The sequence below is a fragment of the Girardinichthys multiradiatus genome, chromosome 6, assembly GCF_021462225.1.
Source record: "Girardinichthys multiradiatus isolate DD_20200921_A chromosome 6, DD_fGirMul_XY1, whole genome shotgun sequence".
NCBI lineage: Eukaryota > Metazoa > Chordata > Actinopteri > Cyprinodontiformes > Goodeidae > Girardinichthys > Girardinichthys multiradiatus.
In genome coordinates, this window is record NC_061799.1 from 6803570 (window position 1) to 6825912 (window position 22343).

Consider the following 22343-nt stretch of genomic DNA (forward strand, 5'->3'; position numbering starts at 1 on the left):
GCTTGAATTCCATTTTACCCATTCTCTCTCATTAGCCTTAGAGAACATGTTTTGGTCTCCGGAACAAAGGCAAACGACCTTGTGTCCTGTACCAACATGGCCTGAAAGTCCACTCAGTGAGGAAGATGCCAAAAGCAACATAAAAAAAGCCAGATTAGTTTGCAAATGCACCCGAGAACAAAACCATATATTGGAGACATGTCCGTGGGTTTGATAAAACCATTGATGACCATTCTCACATTTAGAAAAAAAGGGGGGAAGCTTGTAAGACTGAGAACAACATACCAACTGCAAAGTACAGAGGTGGGGACATGATGTTATGAGGGTGATTTGCTTCAGGAAGGATGAATGTACTTCACAAAATAGATGGCTTCATGAAGACAGAACCTTAGGTGAAAATACTGAACATCCCAAGACATCAGCCAGAAAGCTTAATGCTTGGGCACAAATGGGTCTTTCAAATGGATGATGGCACTAAGCATTCTACCAAATTAGTTACAAAATGGCTTAAGATGTTTTGGAGCGGCCATCACAAAACAGGATCTCAGACCCATTGAAAACTGGTGAGCAGAGCTTAAAAAATGTTTGTGAGCAAGGCTGTTTTTAAACCCGGCTCGGTTCTTGCAGTTCTTTCACAAGGATTGGGCCAAACCTCCAGCAAACTATTGTTAGAAGCTTGTGGAAAATGACCGAAAACATTTAACCTAAGTTCTGGGGCTAAAAAGCAATTCTGATAAATTCATTTAGAAAACAGAATGAACTCTGGTAATCCTAACATACCGTAAACAGCAACAGCTTAGTTAGATTGAACATAACCCAGGTTTAATGTTTATTATGTGCTAAAATCTGGTGAAGGGTTAGGGTTAGCTGAACATTTCTAAAAATTCTGCCTGTCTTTACCACCCCAAAGGGAAAACACACCAAACACCGGTCCTGAACTTTAGAACTTTTATTGAAACAAAAAAAGCAATGGTCAAACAAATATCAAAACACTGTACTATTAGTACTGTCCCATATAACAAATTGAGTTATGAATAGAACAATTAAATCATATAAATGATGCGTCTTTGATATATAATAAATTAATCAGCAAAACAAAAGTAATAAAATGTTTGCATCGGTGCTGCACAGGAAAATTTGAACCTCCAATGCTTAAAATTGAAGACACCTGAGAATATAAATATCAAAAACAGGTTGTTGCAGCAATTATTTAATTCCACAGTTGCTCCAAATGATCTTAACTAAAGCTTTAATAAGAGAGCTTTAAAAACGACATCGTAGAAAAATTAGTCATCATAAAACATACAAATACAACACATCCCACCTGTACAGTGTGCAGAACTGAATTAGTGTGGTTAGGATATTTTTCCCCTCAAAGCAGAAATAAAGATAAAAATATTCATCCAAACTGGATGATGTTCTGCTGTCAACGAGCCACATTCTGTGATATGAACACATTGATTAGGGACTGAAATTTTCCATTGAGACCTTCGGCAAACAGACTTTTTGTTTCAATCATTGTCGTTTGTAGGTCAACACATAAACCAGCAGCTGGATTAAACCATTTATTACAAAAAAAAAACCAAATACCTGTAGGCAAACCTTAAAGAAAGTTGAAGGGTTTATCCATTTACCACGTTTAGTAAAAGGACCGCAGCTGCCACCTAGCCAATGAGATCAAACTTTGGAAACCTGAGGGCTTTCCAGGGAATTCTGGAAAGAAAAGCTTAGAGGGAATAGGCACAGATGCTGCAAAACGTAGTGAAACTGTGAGGTATGTTCCTGTGATTTTATAGCTCTAAGAGTCAGTGGACGCTTCCACCTGCCATGAGAGACGGCAGGAGACATTTCCATCTGAAAACAGAAGTAGATTGTGTTTGTTCCTTTGTTAAACAGTCCATGTGTTTGAGTTTACTGCCAGCAGCAAACCCCCTTCGGTAAAAAAAAAAAAAAAAAAGTGTATAAAAAGTTCAGCATTGCATTTTTACTTCAAGGGGCTCCCACTGACACGGACCCAACGGTGAACTGCTGCCGTTTGTGAAAAATAGTTCCATGTGAGAGGAAGACATCTTGAATTGGAAGAGATGAAGTCAGACAATCAGGAAAAAACAATCAAACATTTTCCATCTATGAAATTTCCACAAGAAGAGATGGCCTGGATAGCTAAGCAACCACTAAAGCAATCAAAAACTGACTAATAAAAACAATGACTACCCGGTTCATTTATCCCACTTTTTAAAGCAAGTGGGAAAGGCAGTTTTTTCTTTTTATACAAACCAGTTGTTAGAAACATTAGCATAGTTCCACAGTGCTTGCTCATACAGACCCAGTAACAGTGCAAGCCATTCCACTCCTCAGCCATCCACACTTTTCAGAAACAGTGCCATGTTCTGAAGCAACATCACCCCAAACAATGATGCAGCTGTAAACATGGTGAATAAAGGAGTTATGACAACGCTTAAGGCTTTCAAATGTCTGCTGAAGACATGTTCGCTGAGACAAAAGGAATGTGTCCATGAGATGGTGAAACCGTGTGGGGATCACTGAAAAGAAATCAGAAATCACACCTGGAGCCAAAAACAAGTTCGAAACCCCTCATGACTTCAGACTGGCTTCATCTTAAGCAGAAACTTCGGAATAGGTGTGGGCTGGTTACCAGAACCGAGGTACAGTGAGGTTCTTAAGAGCTACAGTTTTCAAAACTGATACAAATTCTCAAAATAACAATCTTACAGATTAAAGCCCTTTTAAATAAATGCCAGAGAAACTGTTCTTAAACTGTATGGAGCTGTGCAACACAGCTGCCCCTCCCCCACCCATTGCTCCAGACTGCCAGTCAGCTGGCTAAAAGAGTGATACACTTTCCTTTGCTAACAAGGTCTGCCAAATTTGGCTGTTTGGGTCACGAAAAATCTGGATCGTCATAGAAACTAAATGGGCGCCACTCATCACTCTAAAGGGAACGCTCCTGGATCTACAGATAGTTAGCTACAAGTGGCATGCCGGTAAAGCAGACAACTGCAGACTGCCAGGGCAGATAGCCTGACTAATTCAACTAATTCTATGTATCACAATCCAATAACTGTAAGACCAATTCATAGATCCCACTCTGCTCTACTGTCAATCCAACTTCAAAGCCTGTGTGATGTTGCATCTCCACCTGCCCGCTAGGGTATCCATGTGCGCTGACCGTCTGCCCCACAGCAACAATAAAACCCATTCAAACGGTGGTGGCATACACACGGCAAATGAAGAAAACGAAAGGCCAAATCACGAGCAGAACATACACATCCATGCTTGTTTTATAGAATGCAGTGTTGTTTTCCCAGTGGGGATAATTTATCTGTATCCGTAACTGCATCGACTCTGGAGAGAAAAAGTGTAATTTTTTTTCTCTTACCACCTCAACGTCGTCCCCTATGAGGCTGCTGTGAAAACTGTGTACCTCAGCATGCTGGCCTGCTAGGGCTGTGTCAAGACATTTTAAATGTTAGATGAAATTGACAGTTTCATTTATAAACTCTGGCAATTTTGTTTTTACTAAAGTTCACCATTTACGTAAAAATCTAATACCACCCCATGCCTATTCCTAAATAATTAGCTGGTTTTTGTAATGGTTTGGAGGGTTTTGTGTAGCTTTTACAAAAACATTTATTTGCCCTTTTGACAGAAACGGCTCTGGGTTACTTTTGCTGCTTCGCCACTTGATTCCCCCATATGACACCCAGGAATCACAGTTCATCTGCCCACGATAGCTGTGGTGGATTTATGATAAGCACCATTGGTTAACTGTGTTGGAAAAAGGAATTCATTGTAACTCACCCAATTTCACTATTCGTATGGATGGTGGAGAAAATTTTACAATTTAAGCATATTTCAGTTGTTAGGTTGTGTTGTGTTTGGACCACTTTTCTTTTGTAGACACATGCGACTTTATAACCCCTGACCAAACTCGAGTAAAAGCAACCTCTTGCTGGTGGATAATATTTATTGGAGCTACAACAACCCTTTGGTTCCTTACAGTAGGTCATAGCCGATATCTGTGAATGTCTTGCTGTCTAATAATGTGTACGATTCTCGTAAAGCATTAACAAAGAGACTCTTGGCATTGCATATTCTTTCTTCCCTACAAAGGTCTGGCTAAAGATGATGAAAATGGCGAAATGACTGAACCTATTAGGCTAATAAAGGCTGCTTTCATTTTATAAAGTCTGCTCATGTGACGGCAGCCATGTTTGCATCTTATTACTGACACCAGTTCTTCTGCCCAACCATCAAGTTTGGACATCCATAAAAAACTGTTGCAATCAGATTATTCTTCCAGTCCTGTAAGACTCGTTTATCTGCTTAGGAAGAAGAGAAAGAAAAACCCACATCTGATCTCACGCAGTTCCACATACTCTACCATCTGGTCCCACAACCCAGAGGATTGAATGCTTTTAATCTGAAGGCAGTCGGCTGAAACACACCGAGCTAAATGCACATCCACCCTCTACCCTGCCCAGAAAAAGAAGAGTCCAATTTTTACACACTATTGCATACACGTGTACAACTTCAATCGCTATCCTTTCAAAATAAGAAAAAATACACACACACCAACTCTCACTGGCAGCGCCATCCTATCGAGCATAATGTTACCCCTAATATAAGGACTACAATGCATTACATGTATCATTTCAGCTGCTAGTAGCATTACCATGTATTCTACATTAAAAGCTTAAAGCTTATATACATTTGCATCAATATTAGACATAATACTGCTGCGTATTATGTGAGGATAATTATTCTAGCCTTCAGAGTGGTGTGCAAACTGCTTGTCTACAGTGAGATTTGTTCAGCTTTTCAACATCGGATCTGAAACAATGGAAATATCGACAAAATATTCCCCATATAGTTACTAATAATGTAGGAACACGAATGGTTCACTTCTAAAACTCAGGAGAAGCAAAGCTAAAGCAACACCAAAAAATAAAAACAAATTCTAGTCTGCCTGGCTACCTAAAGTCACAACTTCACTTAATGTTTGAGAAATGGTGCTGAAGAGCACAACAACCACCTATAGGTGAACCATGAGAAACCAGTGAAACTCTGAATGAGGAGAAATGTGAACATTTGTTGTTTTTTTTAACAGAAATCAAAGCAAAAGTGAAAAATCCCTGCAACTTGCAAAAGTGTTTAAATCTGAGACCTCAGGTTTATTCCTAGGATTTGAAGTTCTGTATGGCTTAAAAGCGTCTCCACTTGTTAAAGTCGAGGATAAAAGGAAAGCATCCGGACAGAAACTGTTTGTGCTGCCATGAACCTGTACTAAACAATGAGGTAATCTGAGTCATTTTTGGTTAAAAAAGGGGGATCAATATAAATGTTATATTATAGTAGGCAAATCTAAGGAATGCTTCTTGTTATGACTGGATGTTACAGACATTATGTACCTTTAAATGTCAGGGTGGGGCAGTTTAACCAATTATGTTCTGGAGAAAATCCATTCATCTACCTGTGGTTCTGTGGTAAATGCATTTTCTTTCTGCCCTTGCATATGTTCAGTTTCATGCACTGAATAAACCACTACATCATTTCTATTCGCCTGCAGTAAAGCTCAGTCCAATCTGCTCTTTTGTAAACTTTACACATAAATGCCTCCACACATGTGCAACTGGGGGGAAAGTGGTAGCACGCTAGGTCCAAAGACTTAATTTGAAGAAATAAGAACTGAAATAGGGAGAAGGCAGACTTCTTTACATGTCCTCTTCTTCTTGGGTGTAAAGACTGTGTTCCAACAAAGCAGTTGAACATCGGTGAGAACAGAGGGCTGCTGCTGCTAGCCCCTAACATACAGCTCCACACCAATTGGCTTGGGTATATGTATGCATGTTTAGAGTACGACTCAGTGGATTTGATTGTAGCTGGTTAACTTGAAACGAATCTGACTTCAACCCCTCCTAGGTGTGGGCGGCTTGGCGGGAGGATGTGGGCGTGACCTTGCAGCGGAGCAGCATGGAGGGCTGGAAGTCAGGGTGACGGCGGGCGTGTTTGATCAGGTGGTCGCTGCGCATGAAGCGCTTGTCACACAGTGGGCACAGGAAGCGCTTCTCCCCCGTGTGGGTACGGGTGTGGCGGGCGAGCTCGTCGGAGCGGGCAAACTTCTTCTCGCACTTGGGCCAGGTACACGGGAAGGGCCTCTCACCTGCAGCGGAACGGAAAGACACAGCAGCAGGCAGAGGATTAAAGGGAAAGCAGTTCATTTTACAGGACAAACGGATCCGATTTATAGACAATCCGATCAACCCAGATTCACATTCAGTTACATCCATTCTTATTTGATCTAATGAAACGATGCATTAGAGATTCACCAAGAAACCACTTGGTGGCTGGAATTGTTCAATTTTAAGCCTGACCAACCAGAAACTAAACAATCTTTTTTTTTATAGCGACTCTGCGGCTCAGGTGGTGGGAGTTCATACTGTAACCGGTGGGTTGCCAGTTCAAACCCCACTCTGCTCGTCTCAGTCGTTGTGTCCTTGAGCAAAACACATCACTTGATTGTTGGCATCTTTAGAAACTATCCTTGTCGCTGTGTCTTATCACTGCCAACCAGAATTTAACAGCTTTACACTCACAGTACACAGCCTATCAGACCTTTAAGAAAGAGTGGCCTTAAATTAGATTTTAATGTTGACCTGACCGGTCCAAAAATATTACCAATGATACCAATCAGCAAGTCTCTCCAATATTTGTATGAACCTTTGAACAATTATTAAGATAGATCATGGAGTTGTTTGTATGTTTGTAGTGATTCAATAGGGCACCAAGTATGTGCACAATCCCAACATTATAAAGGACATTACAGCATAGGAACCATTGATGATAAGCTTTGAATAAGTCTTATTTAAAGCAGTCTGGCTTAAAACTAATATATTAATCTCATTCTCAGTTCAACAATACAGGCTTCTGTATGTAGTCTTTGTCACTGTACAATAATGTATTATATGAAGGAAAATCAGTAGAAAATCTCCCTGCATCCTGAAAGCATACCCTGATTTAAATAAGAAAAACCCATCTGGGATTTTTACCCTCGTGACCAGCCGTTTCCACATGTTCTGCCATCTTTAATCTCCTGCAGACATGAGACACGAGTCAAAGCCCGGATCAGTCGGGATGCTCTGCTACCATTTTCAAGATCACAAAGCCTGACCACGTTGTTGTTGGAGAACATCCATGTGGGCGTTCCCACCAGACTCTGCTCTGAGCCGCTTCCTGCCCCTAATCCATCCGCGCCTGCTCAGTGACTCTGGACGTGCTAAAAGCTCCTTTCATCTATGAGACAAACTACATGCAACTACATGTTTATTACAGCTTTGTATTGATTTGCATGATGATTTCATGATGAATGAAATCAGAAATAAACAAATGGGTGCAACCACTGGGGTTCTTCACATGAGCGATGTGGCTGATTGCCTCAGGCGGCACAGAGTTTTGTGTTAGCTGGACCCAGAACATGTTTCTTTTACTGCTTATTTACAGGGACAGGGCACCATAACATGTGCGCACAGTGTAAGCACAGTATGACAACACGGCCATGCATCACAGATGGATAACACTGAAGTTAGCATCGGATTTGTAGTTTCTGTCTTAGTGCTAAATATAAGGGTTATTTCAGGCTGTTTTAAGGAATCTGGACAGCATTTAATCAACTTTAGTTGGAAATCTGGACCTGGACAAACCTGGTCTGGATAATGCAAGACTGAACAGACAAACTTTAAAACGCAGTTTTACATTTGCTACACCTTTATTCCGTTTCTGAAGACATGAAATAGAGCTAACCTGTAAATACTGAATTATTTTCTATAACATATATGCATAACTATATCTATGACTGCGTACAGAGCGATCTATACATTATCTATGTAGATCTACAAACTTAACCAACTTAAAATGTATATTATTGAGCACAAGCAATGATGTCTGCATGCTTCTGGTGCTGACGTTTCCACTCTGAACACTGGATTGGTGATTATACTACTGAAAGGGGAATCTTTGTTTTTAAGGTTTTTAATAACTAATGACTAAATATTTTTGAAATTTTTTAAGTGCCATTTTAAAAATCCAGTGATTTGATACAAGACCACAAGCTTAGATAGCCTGCCCAAGATCTGGCTGTCACCAGAAATTTGAGTTTTCGGAAATGGTTTCCTTTTGAAAAGTAAGCAATGTGTCATTCTGTTGAATTCTGTGACTGTCTTTGTTTTAACCAAATAATAGATTAGATCATCCATCAGAAGTTAATCACCATATTTTTTTTAATTCATGAAGTAGTTTATGTTGAGTACATTTCTGAGTTTCAAAGCAAATTGACACATACAGTTGCCCTGAAAGTCAGGTGTTTAAAAGCTGTGACTAATTTCTAACCTACATCCACGATCTTGGTTTTGTTTGAACGTCTGAATAAATCTGAATAATGACAAAATTCAGATTTATTTTGACAAACAGCTCTAACAAGCCCATTATCGATCTTTTGTTCCTGAAATCTCTCATGCATTGTCAGGGGAGTTTGTTTGGTTATATGGGTGTGTGTTTGTGTGTGTGTGTGTGGGGGGCTTGCCCGTGATATTTTCATCCTGTTTTAATGGCGAACAGCTCAAATGAATAGATTACAGGAAGGAATGACGGAACCTGCTGCTGCTGCTAGGACTAAAGCTGGATGAATAATTGAGAGTTATGGAGGAGGGATATGGAGCAGAGGGAGAGGATGGTCAGAGGAGGAGTCGCCCCCATCCTACACTTGCTGCCAGAAACATGTCAGTTTCTGAACTCTGTGTCCCCGACGTTAAGGTTTCGTCTTACGTTCATTTCATATGCAAATCCAGCGGGGAGGACAACTTTCGTCACAGGTTTTAACGTCCAGCCCTGTTCTTTTGTTAGTTTACTTCTTTGTCAGAGTCACCGAGGGGTGTTCGTTTTCCCCATTTTTCTCCCCTTCTTTGCGCGGCCACGTTTACCGAATAAAACATATGGGAACAAAAAAACCCGACTCATGCTAATAAAAGTTAGGCACATAAAGCATTTACCAGTTATGGCGTAACTAAGATGAGAGAGAACAAAAGCAGAGAGCTGGGGACACGGTGTAGCTGGATAAAGCTAGCTAACATGTCCTGTAGAATGCTGATGTAATCAAGCGGCTCTTGCGTACCTGTGTGTGTCCGGATGTGAGCCTTCAGGTGCGATGATTTCCCGTAAACTCTGTCGCATCCGTCAAAAGTGCACTGATGTCGCTTGACGGGGGACCGCGGAGGCCCGACTCCCCCTGCCCCCCGGAGGTGCTGCTGCTGAAGATGCTGCTGCTGTCCGGGGACGGGCGTCGCGGAGGGGGTCATGGTAGGGGTCGTGGGGTCGGACAACGTGGTGTACCCGCTCTCCCCACCGCACGAGGAGTTGCTGCTCTCCGAGTAGGCCGACATCGGGCGGAACTTGCTGTGCAGGTCGGTGAGGATCCCAGCCACCGTCATCATGTTGGTCCCCTCCAACCTCAGCGTCTCTCGAACTTCCCTGTCTTCGCTCGACCCGTCGGGCTCCCCGGGGAGAAGGCCCATCGGGGCGGGCTGGCTGGCCGGGGCGACCGGAGTGGGTCTGTGCAGGACAGGACCACTAGATATCGAGACCAGACACTCAGCAGCGAAGTAATCAGATGAAGCAGGCAGCGACATCATTATCTTCTTGGTTTAGTTTTTTTGTGGGGGAAAAAGAACGAAAAGTCTCGTCAGGATTGGCAAACTGTGACGTTGATCTGATCCCGACCTCGTTCTCCTCAAACTCGACGGCCAACCTGCTTAACTCGAGAGTTGTTGCGGTCATACAATGTGTCAGCAGTTTAAGAAGAAGTCTGGAAAACAAAATGAAGCCACAACTAAGAAGAATTATGTTTTAAAATCATGCTAATGCCCCGGGCCCAACATGCGTGCCCCTCTCAGTCTGACGGTTCATTGTGTCTGAGCCTCGGAGAAAGCCGGTCAACCCACGCCCCCTGGTCCGGACCAACGATGCGTTCGCGGGGAGGCGGATAAATCTTTTTCCTCTTCAATTTAATTTTTAAATGTTAAAAATACGCTTCCATTTTAATTCTAATGCCTGAATAATCATAGCAGGTAAAGCATTTATATAAATTACAAACAAGAACAGGATCTGGTACAAGTTTGCTCTACGGTTGTGTGTGGTAAATTGTCGCAGCATTAGAAGTATTGCCATAAATACCTTTTTATTTAACACAGAAATATTGTATTCGACAGAATGTAAAATGTACCACTGGTTCTATTTATTATATGTAGAAAAATGACTAAGAAGAACAATTCAGCCTTTCTCTGTTAGTTGAATAAGAACATGTTTTTTTAGTTTTCGTTTCATGTAACGTGAACAAGCACGCGCAGTAAGGGCGTGGACCACGCTGGCGGTTGCATCGTGGAAAGTAGGTGGCACTTTGGGAGTTTAATGATGGGGGAAGGAGACTGGGATGTAAAGGCTGCTGGGTAATTTAGTTTTTTTTTCACATCCAGTCTTAGAGGACGTGGCTGATTGGCGGGGAACAGATAAATCCTAAACTCACATTGTTATTGTTGCACATTGTTATTGTTGCACATTGTTATTGTTGCACATTGTTATTGCTCCCATCTTAGGTTCTATCTATAACATTGTAACAGCTTTGAATTGGTTAGAGGCCTTCAACTGATGTGACTTAGTGATCATGGTCATAAGGTGAACATAGATCCTCCTCACATACAAAGAGCTACACAGTTATGATAAAGAAGTAATTATTTAGTTGATGTTGGATTCAATCCAGAATTAATAAAGTTAAGCACACAATTGAGATATTCTTTTTGTAGAGCAACACTACCCCGGCACATGTAGGCAACAATCTGCTCCACTAGGAAACTAATGATTAGGGTGATGACAATGGGTGCTTCCAAACCTCAGCAATTATAAGAAGGGATTGACTGCCATAATACAAATAAAGATTTGTGTACTGATTATTCAGAAGTTTATTAAAAATGACAAAACATGACATTTTTAATTAGATGTAAATAAAAGCAATGAATTTTTTTTTTTTCAGAGCTTTACTCATTTCCTAGATGTCTGTCTTATTTCCTATCAGAAACAAACTTCTTGGTTGAATGAAAATATTTAAAACCAAAATCTGCCAGGGGTGTGAACATTTTGGGCCTGACTGTAGCTGACTGGCAGTGTGCAGCATCCTGTTAGGGAGGTGCTGAGCTTTGTTGCTCTATGCACCATACTGCTGGACACATCCACACATTCTCTGGCTTCTCAAAAGGAAGTCAAACCACAGGAATGATGTATGTGCTGGAGGAGCGTAGAGATTTTGAAATCATCTCTTTGAGACTCTGGACCAGTAACCAGTCCAGGCCTAGTCAAATGTTCCACCGCTGACGCTTGCTGCAAAAGAGGTCATGCAACAAGGCGATGGCCCCAAACACAGCAGCAAATCTATAACAGTGTCTGGAGAAGAAAGGATAACATTATCGCATCTAAATAATAACAAACAATGTGGTAAACAACAGCAGGTTTTGCATCTTTTGTATTATTGCTAAATAAAGACATGTGTTCTTCTGTCAATACTGTATTTACACATTTATTTGGATATTTAAAGGATCAGATCAGTTTTTGCGATTATAGTTAATAAAGAAAAGTATACTATCTTATATAAGTTGTGTTACAAAGTGTTCCTGCTACTTTTCTCAACTTTTCCACTGTAATTACAGCTGCACACCTGTTGTAGCCCTAGCTCAATCAGGTTAAATGGAGAATGTCTGTTAACATCAATTTTCGAGTTGTGCCACAGGTTCTCTGTTGGATTTAGGACTTTGACCAGGTCATACTATCACATGAATATGCTTTGATCTAAACCTCTCAAACCCTGGCTGTGTGTTTAGGGCTGTAGTCCAGCTGGAAGGTGAATCTCCGCCACAGTCTCAAGTTTTCTGCAACCTTTATCAGGGTTTCTATCAGCACTGATGGAACAGAACTCTGCTTTAAACTTCTCCACAACCTCCCTGACCCGTCTGCTGTTCCTTGGTCTTCATGAAGCTGTTTGTTCACTAATGCTCCCTAAGAAACCTGAGGTCTCACAGAATAGCTGGACTTATACTGAGATTAAATTACACACGAGTAGAATCTATTTACTAATTACGTGGCCTCTGAAGGCTGTTGGATTTACAATATTTTATTTTGCATTTCAGAGTAAATGGGGGTGATTACATATGCATTACACATTTTTCAGGTTTTCATTTGCAAAGAATTTTGAAAACTACTGTATGCCTCATTTTTCTTCCTCTTCCCAATTAAGCACCGCTTTCACATAAAATCCCAATAAAATACCTTGAGGTTTTATGGTTGTAACATGTCAAAATGTGGAAACGTCGAGGTATGTGGGTACTTTTACAAGCAGATGTGTGATCTGTAAACTAAACCTGCATTTTCTCTAAATATCTGCCTCATGTTTCCAATTTAACTACACATCTTCATGTGTTTTGAGTCTCAAGGCATCGCCAAGGGATTGGTCCATTGAATGTTTGTAGCTTTAGATTGGGAGCTGCTTCCTGATTGGCTGCTGTGAGCAGTATGGGTCACAGTGGAAGTCCACATACAAGCCCGGTCATTCAGTTAAGCGAACAGAGCTTGGCATTCATCTCTCATGTACAGGTTGAGTTTCCTAGGGTGCTGGACCTGCACTGACTCAAGGTTGCTATGGCCATGTCTATGTTGCTGCTTGGTTTTGCACATGTTATTCTAGTTGTTCTACTTATCCATGGTAAGATTTGAGATTCCTTTTGTTAATGTTTCTTGAGAAATTTAAATTTGCAATTTAATCAGAGGTTTGCAGTTGGCATGATTGCACATGATATCTTTGATGATGTGAGATGTAAGAGCATTTATCATCATTATTGCTCACCTTATAGCTGAGAATTTTTAATGGGACCTTATGATTAGTAGGTGGATGTTTGCTGGTGGAACCACTCATCTGTGACTCAAGTTGTTCTGGTGAGATGTTGCTTTTTGCACATGATTAACTTGTTGCATGCTCACAGAAAAACATTAATAATGAAAAAGTAGTAGTATTTTTTTGAAGATTATTAAATTATTTACCTCCATAAAATCAAACATTGGATTTTTGAATTCTAAAACACCAGGAATTCCAACTGCTGATTTCTCCAGTGAGACAGGTGTGAGATACACTTACAGGTACAGTACAGCTATCACCACCACCCTTCATGGCTCAAACATTGGCAGGGATGGACTGACTCTGGACTGCCTGGTGGATATTGAAGTGATCTCCAAGTGTCACCTAATGATGCAGGTTGGCTTTTGTCCAAAGCTGTTATGAGCTGCTTATCTAAAAAGCATGTTGTGTTGTGGTTTCAAGTGTGTGCTTGTCCAACAGATCAGGAATTCACAGATAAAGCATCTGTCACCTCAGAGGGAACACTCTGTCCTGCATTTAAAACGTTTGAGGTAACACCCTGTTTTTTACTCATAGCTGTGTCTGCACTCTGTTTATTGCATGAAAACTGAAACCTTATGCCTCAGCCATAATTCCTATTATTGGGATACTTGGTTCAGATGTGCCTTCTCTATTATTTGTTCTCCTGTCTTGGGAGGAGGGGGGGCTCATCTGGTGTTTTTGTTTCCCAGGGAGTCACTGGAGAGAACAAGCCTCAAGTTCTCCCTCCAGGGGGGAAAGGTCACAGCCCTCTGTCTCCAGGAGGGGGAGCAGGTGTGGGCTCTCAACATTAAAAGGGGCCTACTGAGCATGCTCCAGACCTCCACCATAGTCACCAAATTAAAAGAAGAAACAGAGGTGAGCGGAGGGAGACAACGTTCTGTCTGGTACATGTAACAAGAGTATAAACTCTATCACATTTTCGCAAAATTTAATATATTTCACTGGAATTTTATGGTAATGACCAACACCTAGTGCATTACTCTGAAATAGAAGAAAAATTATATATGAAAGTAAGCAGTGCATTTGTACTCAGCCCCCTTACTCTGATACCTCTAAATACAACCCAGCGAAACCGAGGGCCTTCAAAAGTCAGGTAATTAGTAAATGTATCCCACCTGGATGTAATTTTTACTCAGTATAAATTATGTGAAGGGCTTAGAGAAGATTAGTGAACAAATAGCATCACCAGGGAACACAGCAGACAGGTCAGAGAGAAAGTTATGGAGTAGTGTAAAGCTGGGTTAAGTTATAAAATTTTTTTCCAGTTTTGAATATCTCTGTTCAGGGGGTTGTCTGAAAATAAAAAGAGGACAGTCAAACTGTAAAACCTCCAAGCATTGGCCCCTCAACTTAACTGATGTGTGGGCCAAAGAGAACATTAATCGTAGAAGCAACCAAAAGGCAGCAACTCTGGGAGAGCTGCGGAGATACACAGCTCCACTGTCAGTCATAAATCGTTCACTTCACAACTCTGGGCTTTATGGAAGAATAGCATGAAAAAAGCAATTTTTGAAAGGGATCCTTAATTATTCCTCTTTATTTCTTAAAAATGCAAATCACCATCAACATATGTTCACTGTGAAACATGGGGGTGGCAGCATCATGTTCTGGGGATGAGTTTGTTCAGCAGGGACAGGGAAGCTGTTGCAATAATTTGTCTTTAGATGTGCAAAGCTGGGAGAGACATACTAAAAACGACTTGCAGCTGTAGTACAAAGTACAAAGTATTCACTCATGGGGGCTGCACATCATTTTTCCGATTTATTTGAGAACTTTTGAAAAGCATGTATCATATTCCTTCCACTTCACAATTATGCACCACTGTGTGTCGGTTGATGAAATCCCTGTAAATTTTCTTTACATTTTTGGTTTTAATGTGGAGATGTGGAGCCACTAGGTCTGTAAACCAGCTCCATTCGAGCTGCTAACAATAATTATGCTTCAGTGTACCCCATCCACAGGAAATTACTTTCATTGTACTGTTAATTGTATAGAGTTTCTCTGATGCTTTTCCTCAGACTGATGTTCATGGAACATGCACCAGCAGATATGAGAGGCGAGGACCTACACTGCTGAAGAGCAGACGTCTTAAACAGTGCCAACAATCCAGGTTGGCTAATTTCTGGCCTCATTCAGTTGCTCTAACTGAAGACACTGTGAGTTCTTCTGTCCTTCTTAAACTAATCTCAACATGTGACTTTAAATGAGATTTTTTGGAGTTGGGCTTAGGGTATAGAACAAAATACTTACTTTATGGCAACTCCAAAGATAAAAGGGTGTTATGTCAGATTTTTGTAATAGAATATTTTTTATAACTCCCATTCGCTAGATGCTGCAGATGGAACTACACTGTGTTCAGCGCCCTGGGAAGACAATGATAGAAGAAGTTAATTGTACCGAGGTTGTATCATTGGCGACTTCTGTGAGGACTTCAGAACCTGTGAAGACCAAGAGTGTGTCAATGCTGCTCCTGCTCAAAGCCCAGTCAGTAACGTCTTTAGGAGCAGGTCAGACAAACCTTTGTACCTTCACGCCTTATAATACTACTTCCTGACAGATATGGAGTCCGATCCAGATATTCCTTTGCTCCATCAGAGTCCCTGAGTCCTGGTGTGCTCACTGACCTGCAGTTTGAGGATGATAGGACTTCAAGGCTGCGGAAAACCAGGCCGACAACTCCACAGAAAGTTGGCCAGACTGTCACGTTGTTATGCAGCGTTGCCTCAGATCCACAGCTGGTAAACTACGGATATAACAGCCTCCAACCTCTTTTCAACCATTTTAATGCATTCTACTCAACACTTCATTTGTTGCAGTTTTTGCTCAGTAGTGAAAGTGAATAACGTAATATTGTTTATACCTTATGCCAGATTGCTGAGGAGATGTTTGTATTTGTAAGTCATGACATCCCCTCTGAGGCCCCTGAGTCTCCTGGGGAGGTTAATTATTTGCAGTCTGAAGGCCTTTCAGTCTGTATATTTATATGGGATGTTTTTTCAGAGGCTCAATCAGACCCAGAACTTTACTGGGTCTGCATGTTTTCAAGAGCGTAATACTCCCAATATTGAACAGATACTTAGATATGACAATAAAGCTACACGAATCATGCGATGGAAAGCAATAGAAATGGAACTATATGTTGAATCTTTGTTGATCTTCTTCAAGGTTTCTCAAGAGTTCCTGCAGCTGGTGTTCCAGCTTAAAGATATGACTCTCCCTCAACTGAAGACACTTTGGCAAGAAGCGTCTTATAAGTGCAAAAATGACTGGTCAGTGTTTGTTATTTAACTGCTATATTTATGTGTCTTGGTCTGATCTTTAGTTTATCATCATCACAACAACGCTCTAAAAAAGTGTTTGCCCCTTACAGAGTTCTTCTGATTTTTGTGTTCTGTATTTTGCCATGCTTGAATGTTTCAGATCATCAAGCAAATTTTTACATCAGACAGATATACCCAGGGTAAATACAATATCAATTATCAAACAATTATTTAATTTATTAAGAGAAAAGGCTATACAAAACAAGCTGGACTTCTGTGAAAAAAGTAATTGCCTCCTAAACCTAACTGGTTATCCTACTCAACAGCTGCCATCAAGCATTTTGATAACTACTAAGGAGTCTTTTATATCACTGTGGAGGAATTTTGCCCCAATCATTTTTGGAAAATTGTTTTAATTCGGGCATATTGGAAAGTTTTTCAGCATGACTGATCTGTTTAAGGTCACACCACAGCATCTCAATGTGATTTAATTCTGGACCTTGACTAGGCCCCTCAAACATCCATTTTGATTTCATTTTAGTTATTTATGTTAGCCAGATATATTTCTAGTGTCTTTGGATGTTTATCCTGGTACATACCTCAAATGTGTTTAAGCGTATGGCCATGATTGGATGACCAGGCAATCTTCTTCAGGATTTTCATGCTAGATAGCAGAACTTACGATTCCATCAATTGCAGCAAGTCATCTAGGTCCTGAAACAACAAAGCAGACCCAGTCCACTAAACTGCCACCACCATGGTGGACTGTTAGAATGATGTTCTTTCCCAGAAAATGCTGTTGTGATCATTTTTAGGATGAACACCCTCCAGAATGTTTTTGTTTTGTCTCATCCAAAGAATATTTTCCCCAAAGTCTTGGAGATCCCCAAGATACTTTTTGGGAAATGTGAGATGGACCTTTGTGTTGTTTTTGGTCAGCACTAGTTTTGGCCTTGGAACTCTCCAATGGATGCAATTTTTTGCCCAGTCTCTTTCTTATTGTTGAATCATGAACTCGGACCCTGCAGAGCTTTAGATTTTGTTTTGGTTTCTTTTGTGACCTCCTGGATGAGTGGTTGGTGGCTTGGAGTAATTGTGGTAGACTGGCCACCCCCAGGAAGGTTAATCACTATTCCATGTTTTCTCTTATTGTGGATACTGGCTCTCTCTGTGGTTCCATGCAGTCTCAAAATATTAGAACTGGTCTTGTTACATTTTCAAGACCAATAGACATCAGTGACTTTGTTTCTCACCTGTTCTTGAATTTCTTTAGATCAGGACATTATTTGTTGCCTTTTGTAGATCTTTTGGCCTACTTCATGTTATCAGGCAGCTTCTATTTAAATAATTTCTTAATTACTTGTTACTTTCTTACAGGCCTGGCAGTAATCAGGCCTGAGTTTACTTGTGAAACCAAATCAGAACATGTGGTTAATTGCTGTAATTTCATGAATTAGCGGTTCTATATTTCACAGGGTCTTTACCAACCCTGATCTCTCATCCAGTAAAGCTGCCGCATATATAAAGACATGGTGATGGTGGCATCAATAAACTGTATATTTCCACAGTTTGTATCTCACTGTACTGTCTAACATTTATTTCTCAATGTGTTGTCTTAGCATTTTAATGCTATGAAAAACATTGTTAGCTGTAGAAGTTAGCCTAGTGACTGAGCACAGCAATTAGCACATTTTGCTGGTTTTCCAACTTGTAGTTGAAACGTGGTTCTGATGTCATTCCAAGACCTAAGTCCAAACTTCCAAGGCAAATGGAAAGCAACACAACTCTCAGGTCATATTTACTGTACAGATATGAGACATGACAATAAAATAGTTTCCTCTGAAAGATTTTATGACATATTTATTACCGTATTTACTGATTAATATTGAATACTGTTTTAGTGTTCTCTGTGGTTTAGAATAGATTTCAATACAGATTTCTTGGAGGTTAAAGATCATATGTAATACGGATGGATTCTGACATTAATTGTTTTACAGGCAGCCACTACTCGATGCATTACCAGCATGTGGATCTGAAAACTGTATTTTACTGCTGACTGACCTGATCATGAATAATGAACTGGAGGAGGGGCAGGTTAACTCTTTCCTTACTGCAATGGCCTTCATCCCACAACCATCACCTCAGATCATTGGATCCATCAATGTAGGAACTTTTCACTGAAACTACTATGTTCACTGATGCAGTATTTTAGTTTAACTAAGATACTCTTTCTTTGTAAGGGTTTATTGGGGAGCCCACAGTTCCGGGCCAAGGCAATGCTGGCTGGATCATCTCTGATATATCAGTTGTGCCAAAGGTTTCACACTTCCTGTGGTGAAACACCTCAGGTACAGTCTTTCATGCGGACGCTGCAGGAAACCCTGAGTGAAGGCTGTGAGGAAAAGGAACCCTATCAAGTCAGAGAGGTACAGTCCCTTTAAGCTGAAGTCAGCGCTCTTGTCATTCACATTCCATGTCTTGTAAATGGATTGCAAAATATTTGATGGAAAAACTGCCCATTTGCAGATATTATTGTGTGTCTTCCAATAGCTTTTCTATGCACTGAAATCCGTTGGAAACAGTGGTTTGTCTGCAGCTGCCCTTATTCCTCTGTTGAATCGCTGCATGCTGGGCCACAAAGCTGAGCTGCAGCTCCGACTCGCTGCCACCCAAGCTTTCAGACGCTTTCCCTGCTCAGCTGATGTGAGTTCATTTTAAAAAGCATAGTCAAGTCAGTACCAACATCAAAAGATTAACCAACACCTTCAAATACCATTTTGTCCCAGTTGGATAACATATCTTTTTGGCCTTATAGTCTAAGCATGAACTAAAGGACACAAATTAAAACTGAACGAAAGCAAATCTCATGAAGGTGTGTTTAAATAAAGTGATAATTGATTGACTAAGAGCACTAGGTGTAGGTGGAATGGTGAAATGTGGAAGATTAACATCCGTTACTGACAGCGGTTTCCTTCCCTCAGCGGTCTGTGCTGTTGCAGCTGTACAGATCTTCCCAGGAGGATCCTGAGGTCAGGATCGCTGCATACCAGCAGCTCATTCTCTGCCCTGACCAGAAAGTGTTTGAAGTGGTGAAGATGACGCTGAGGAACGAGACATCCAGCCAAGGTCAGATGTATGCTAAGGCAAGACACCCAGAATATGTAGAACAAGTCTAAATAATAGGTAGAGTTTAATATTGACATAAAACATAACAGAAAGACGTTTCTAAGTTGATAATTAATTCTAACTAAGCTACTGTATAAGTAAGGCCATCTTTTCCTATTTTACCCAGCTTATTGGAAATATTTTGCCTTTCTCCTTTTGTTTTCCTAGTGGGCTCATTTGTTTGGAGTCATCTCACCGGCATCCTGCGGAGTGAGGACCCCATGAAGCAGACCTTAATTGAATTACTGCCTGATGACATTATAAGCAGAGATTTTGAAGCTGAGTTTTGGAAATATTCCTCCTATTCAGATCATACCTTTGTTTCAGGTAAATAATAATTTCAGGACATTATTAAAGAAATGATATCTTATTTATTTTTGATTCCAATCTTAAAGGGCATGTCATGTTTTGTTTTTCTTTTGGATTTGTTTTACAGCATCTCTTTATTACTTTTCAGGTCTTCCTTGTTATCATTATTGTCAATAATCTCAATTTCATTCACTCCTTGCGGGTGAATACTGTTTCGCCATTTTAAATCTGTCCATGTCTTTGACTGCTTTTGTTCTTGCTTGCCTCCACCACTTTGAGCATGGCTGGAAGTTTTACTTTATTTACTGAAGCCCTTCTAATCACCGCGCTGCTTCCTGTCTGTCTGTATTCTAGGGTCCAATCCAAAAACCACATCCTGACAGGGCATAGATCATTGTTTTTACAACTCTCCCTTTTGACTGTTTGTGTTTGACTCGCAATAGGTTTAGTCCGAATTTAGGAAATGTGTAAATATCAAAGAAACAAGCCAGATGGTGAGCACCCACCCAGAAATTGCCAAAGAAAGATAATGGAACAACAACCTCGGGCCTGTGTGCATAACTGAATGCCCCCCTGAGACTAAAATAGTAATAGCAAAGTCTCAAGCTCCAAAGAGAAATTTAAATGGCAATTTGTGCAGTTAAGAGGAGGATGTCAGAAAAAATGTTTTGGAGCAGGAGATTGGAGACCTAACTAACCAGTAACCTACCCAAGGATTTAAAAGCATTCTAAGGCCAGCTTGGATGACAAACAAACAATTGTAATTGATAAAAAAAAAACAACTATCTTTCAGCATCCAAGCAGACCATACAAATTCTGATCCAGCCCTGACCATTATTGATAGTTTGATGTGCAAGGCCAAGCAGCTGAAAGAGTAAAGGCCAAGGTGTTGGGTTGGTCTAAAGATCTTTGGCAATGAGCTCAAGTCAACATTTTACTCGAGAGGGCTGAACTGCACAACAGTTACGTAGCTGTCAAAACCTTACTGTAGAGAACAATTTGCATTTTATTTGCATTTCATGGACATCAGCAGATGATTTGTACCGACATGCAATGCATAAAAGTAAAAAGTTTATTAAAATAACATGTTTTCTGACCTGAGGAACGTTTTGCTACTTCACAACCAACATCTACAACAGCCCTACTGCTGACCCTGTTGGAGACATCTGTGCTGCTCTGGCATGAAATGTGAGGTATCCTTGTCCCTCAGCCTTGAGTTGTTCCTTCCCTTGAAGCTAAGATTCTCAGTAACACTGCACTCTTCACTAAGTTCCCCTCACAAATCCACCTACCTTTCCTGTATAGTAGGATTTTTGGGGGAAGTAAGAGTTCTCCCTCCATCCTTATTTATACCCCCCAACAAACAACTATGCATTCATATTCCAAGAAAATATTATGTTTTCTGTTTAAACCAATTAGCATTCATGCTCTGCTGATCCAGACATGTGATTTCTTAATGTATACAATAATGGACTCTCCTTTTCAAGAAAGGTTCTCTCTTATTTGGAAAATAATGTCTAAAAATCAGTTTCCTGCTTTGAAAAAAGTGTAAAAGACCAGTTCTGAATTATTACTGTTAGCTTTGTCATGATTTGTATGTTTTGTGGTACTTAGAAATGGTCAAATGAGCTATTTAAACATTTGAATGTGTCAATAATGGTGAGATAATTAGGATATCTAAGGATGCCACAGGTGTGCTGCCTTTCTCTTCTGTTTCAGGCTTTGGAATAAAAAACGTAGAAACATCCATGATATTCTCTCCAAAGTCCTTTCTGCCCAGATCTGTCTCGGCCAATTTGACAATCTATTTACACGGAAGAGCACACAACCTTCTGGAGGTGAGCTTTACAAGCATTCAATTATTTAAAATCTGCAGAGAAATGGTAAACTTTATGATGAATACCCTTATTTAATTTCTCGACCCAGATCAATCTACACATGGAAAACTTTGAGCCACTTTTGAGGAGTGCTTTTGGTCACAAGAGAGACAGTGAACCGGATGGTAAAAACACAAAACAAGAGACGGGAAGGAGTAGAAGAAGAGCAGACGAGGGAAACAGAAGAGAGAAAGAAACGTGTTTGTCCAAGACCGACAGTTTCCTGAACCAGGCCAGGAGCATGGTAAGAAACACGGTTTTTATCTAAGAGAGGCTGATAATGTCTGAGGTCTAGGTTTCAGACCCTGCATGGAGCCAAGAAGACTTTTAAAGCAGCATCAAACATCTGCACAGTGAGAAGCTTGCTATGAAAAATGGAGTAAACTTTGCTCTAATTTTAGCCGTTTTTAACATGAAGTAGGCTAGAACATCCAAAAAAGCCACAGATCATTTACCAATCTAAAGTAAGTCTGGAAAAGATAAGAAACAAAGTCATTTACATCTATCAGCTTGAAAGGGTTACCAAGCCATTAGTAAGACGTTGAGACTCCAGCAAACCACAGTGATATCCATTATCTGTAAATGGAGAAAACATGGAACAGTGAAGAACCTTCACGGGAGTGGTTGAACTACCGGAATTATTCTGATAGAACATCATGGACTCATCCAAAAAAAGGCAGAAAAGCATCTAAAGCACTGCAGACCTCAGACGCCACCATTAAG

General features: G+C 40.5%; 2 protein-coding genes across 2 annotated transcripts in view; one reads left to right on the forward strand and one right to left on the reverse strand.

Moving 5' to 3' along the window:
- Positions 1-934: 934 nt before the first annotated feature.
- zgc:153115 (uncharacterized protein LOC768186 homolog) lies at positions 935-11644 on the reverse strand. The gene is made up of 2 exons (XM_047368606.1): positions 9188-11644; positions 935-6184 (listed from the first exon to the last, which is right to left on the reverse strand). The coding sequence occupies exons 1-2, from the start codon at positions 9702-9704 to the stop codon at positions 5940-5942; spliced, it is 762 nt and encodes a 253-aa protein (XP_047224562.1). The 5' UTR covers positions 9705-11644; the 3' UTR covers positions 935-5939.
- Positions 11645-12726: 1082 nt separating this feature from the next.
- The window catches only part of LOC124870219, a 98543-nt gene continuing 88926 nt past the window's right edge, over positions 12727-22343 (forward strand). The window contains exons 1-16 of the mRNA XM_047368771.1: positions 12727-12817; positions 12997-13047; positions 13197-13363; positions 13448-13518; positions 13699-13864; positions 15028-15165; positions 15339-15516; positions 15605-15747; positions 16175-16278; positions 18267-18432; positions 18510-18695; positions 18820-18972; positions 19251-19395; positions 19603-19761; positions 21463-21581; positions 21670-21864. Of these exons, the coding sequence (XP_047224727.1) occupies positions 12754-12817; positions 12997-13047; positions 13197-13363; positions 13448-13518; positions 13699-13864; positions 15028-15165; positions 15339-15516; positions 15605-15747; positions 16175-16278; positions 18267-18432; positions 18510-18695; positions 18820-18972; positions 19251-19395; positions 19603-19761; positions 21463-21581; positions 21670-21864 (2205 nt within the window). The 5' untranslated portion in view covers positions 12727-12753. The remainder of the gene's footprint in view (positions 12818-12996; positions 13048-13196; positions 13364-13447; positions 13519-13698; positions 13865-15027; positions 15166-15338; positions 15517-15604; positions 15748-16174; positions 16279-18266; positions 18433-18509; positions 18696-18819; positions 18973-19250; positions 19396-19602; positions 19762-21462; positions 21582-21669; positions 21865-22343) is intronic.

Excerpts from the sequence above, each read along its gene's own strand:
- zgc:153115 (XM_047368606.1), bottom strand. The coding sequence starts at position 9,704 with ATGATGTCGCTGCCTGCTTCATCTGATTACTTCGCTGCTGAGTGTCTG. Across the intron at positions 6,185-9,187 it reads TCACATCCGGACACACACAG|GTGAGAGGCCCTTCCCGTGT; the intron begins GTACGCAAGAGC and ends GTTCCGCTGCAG.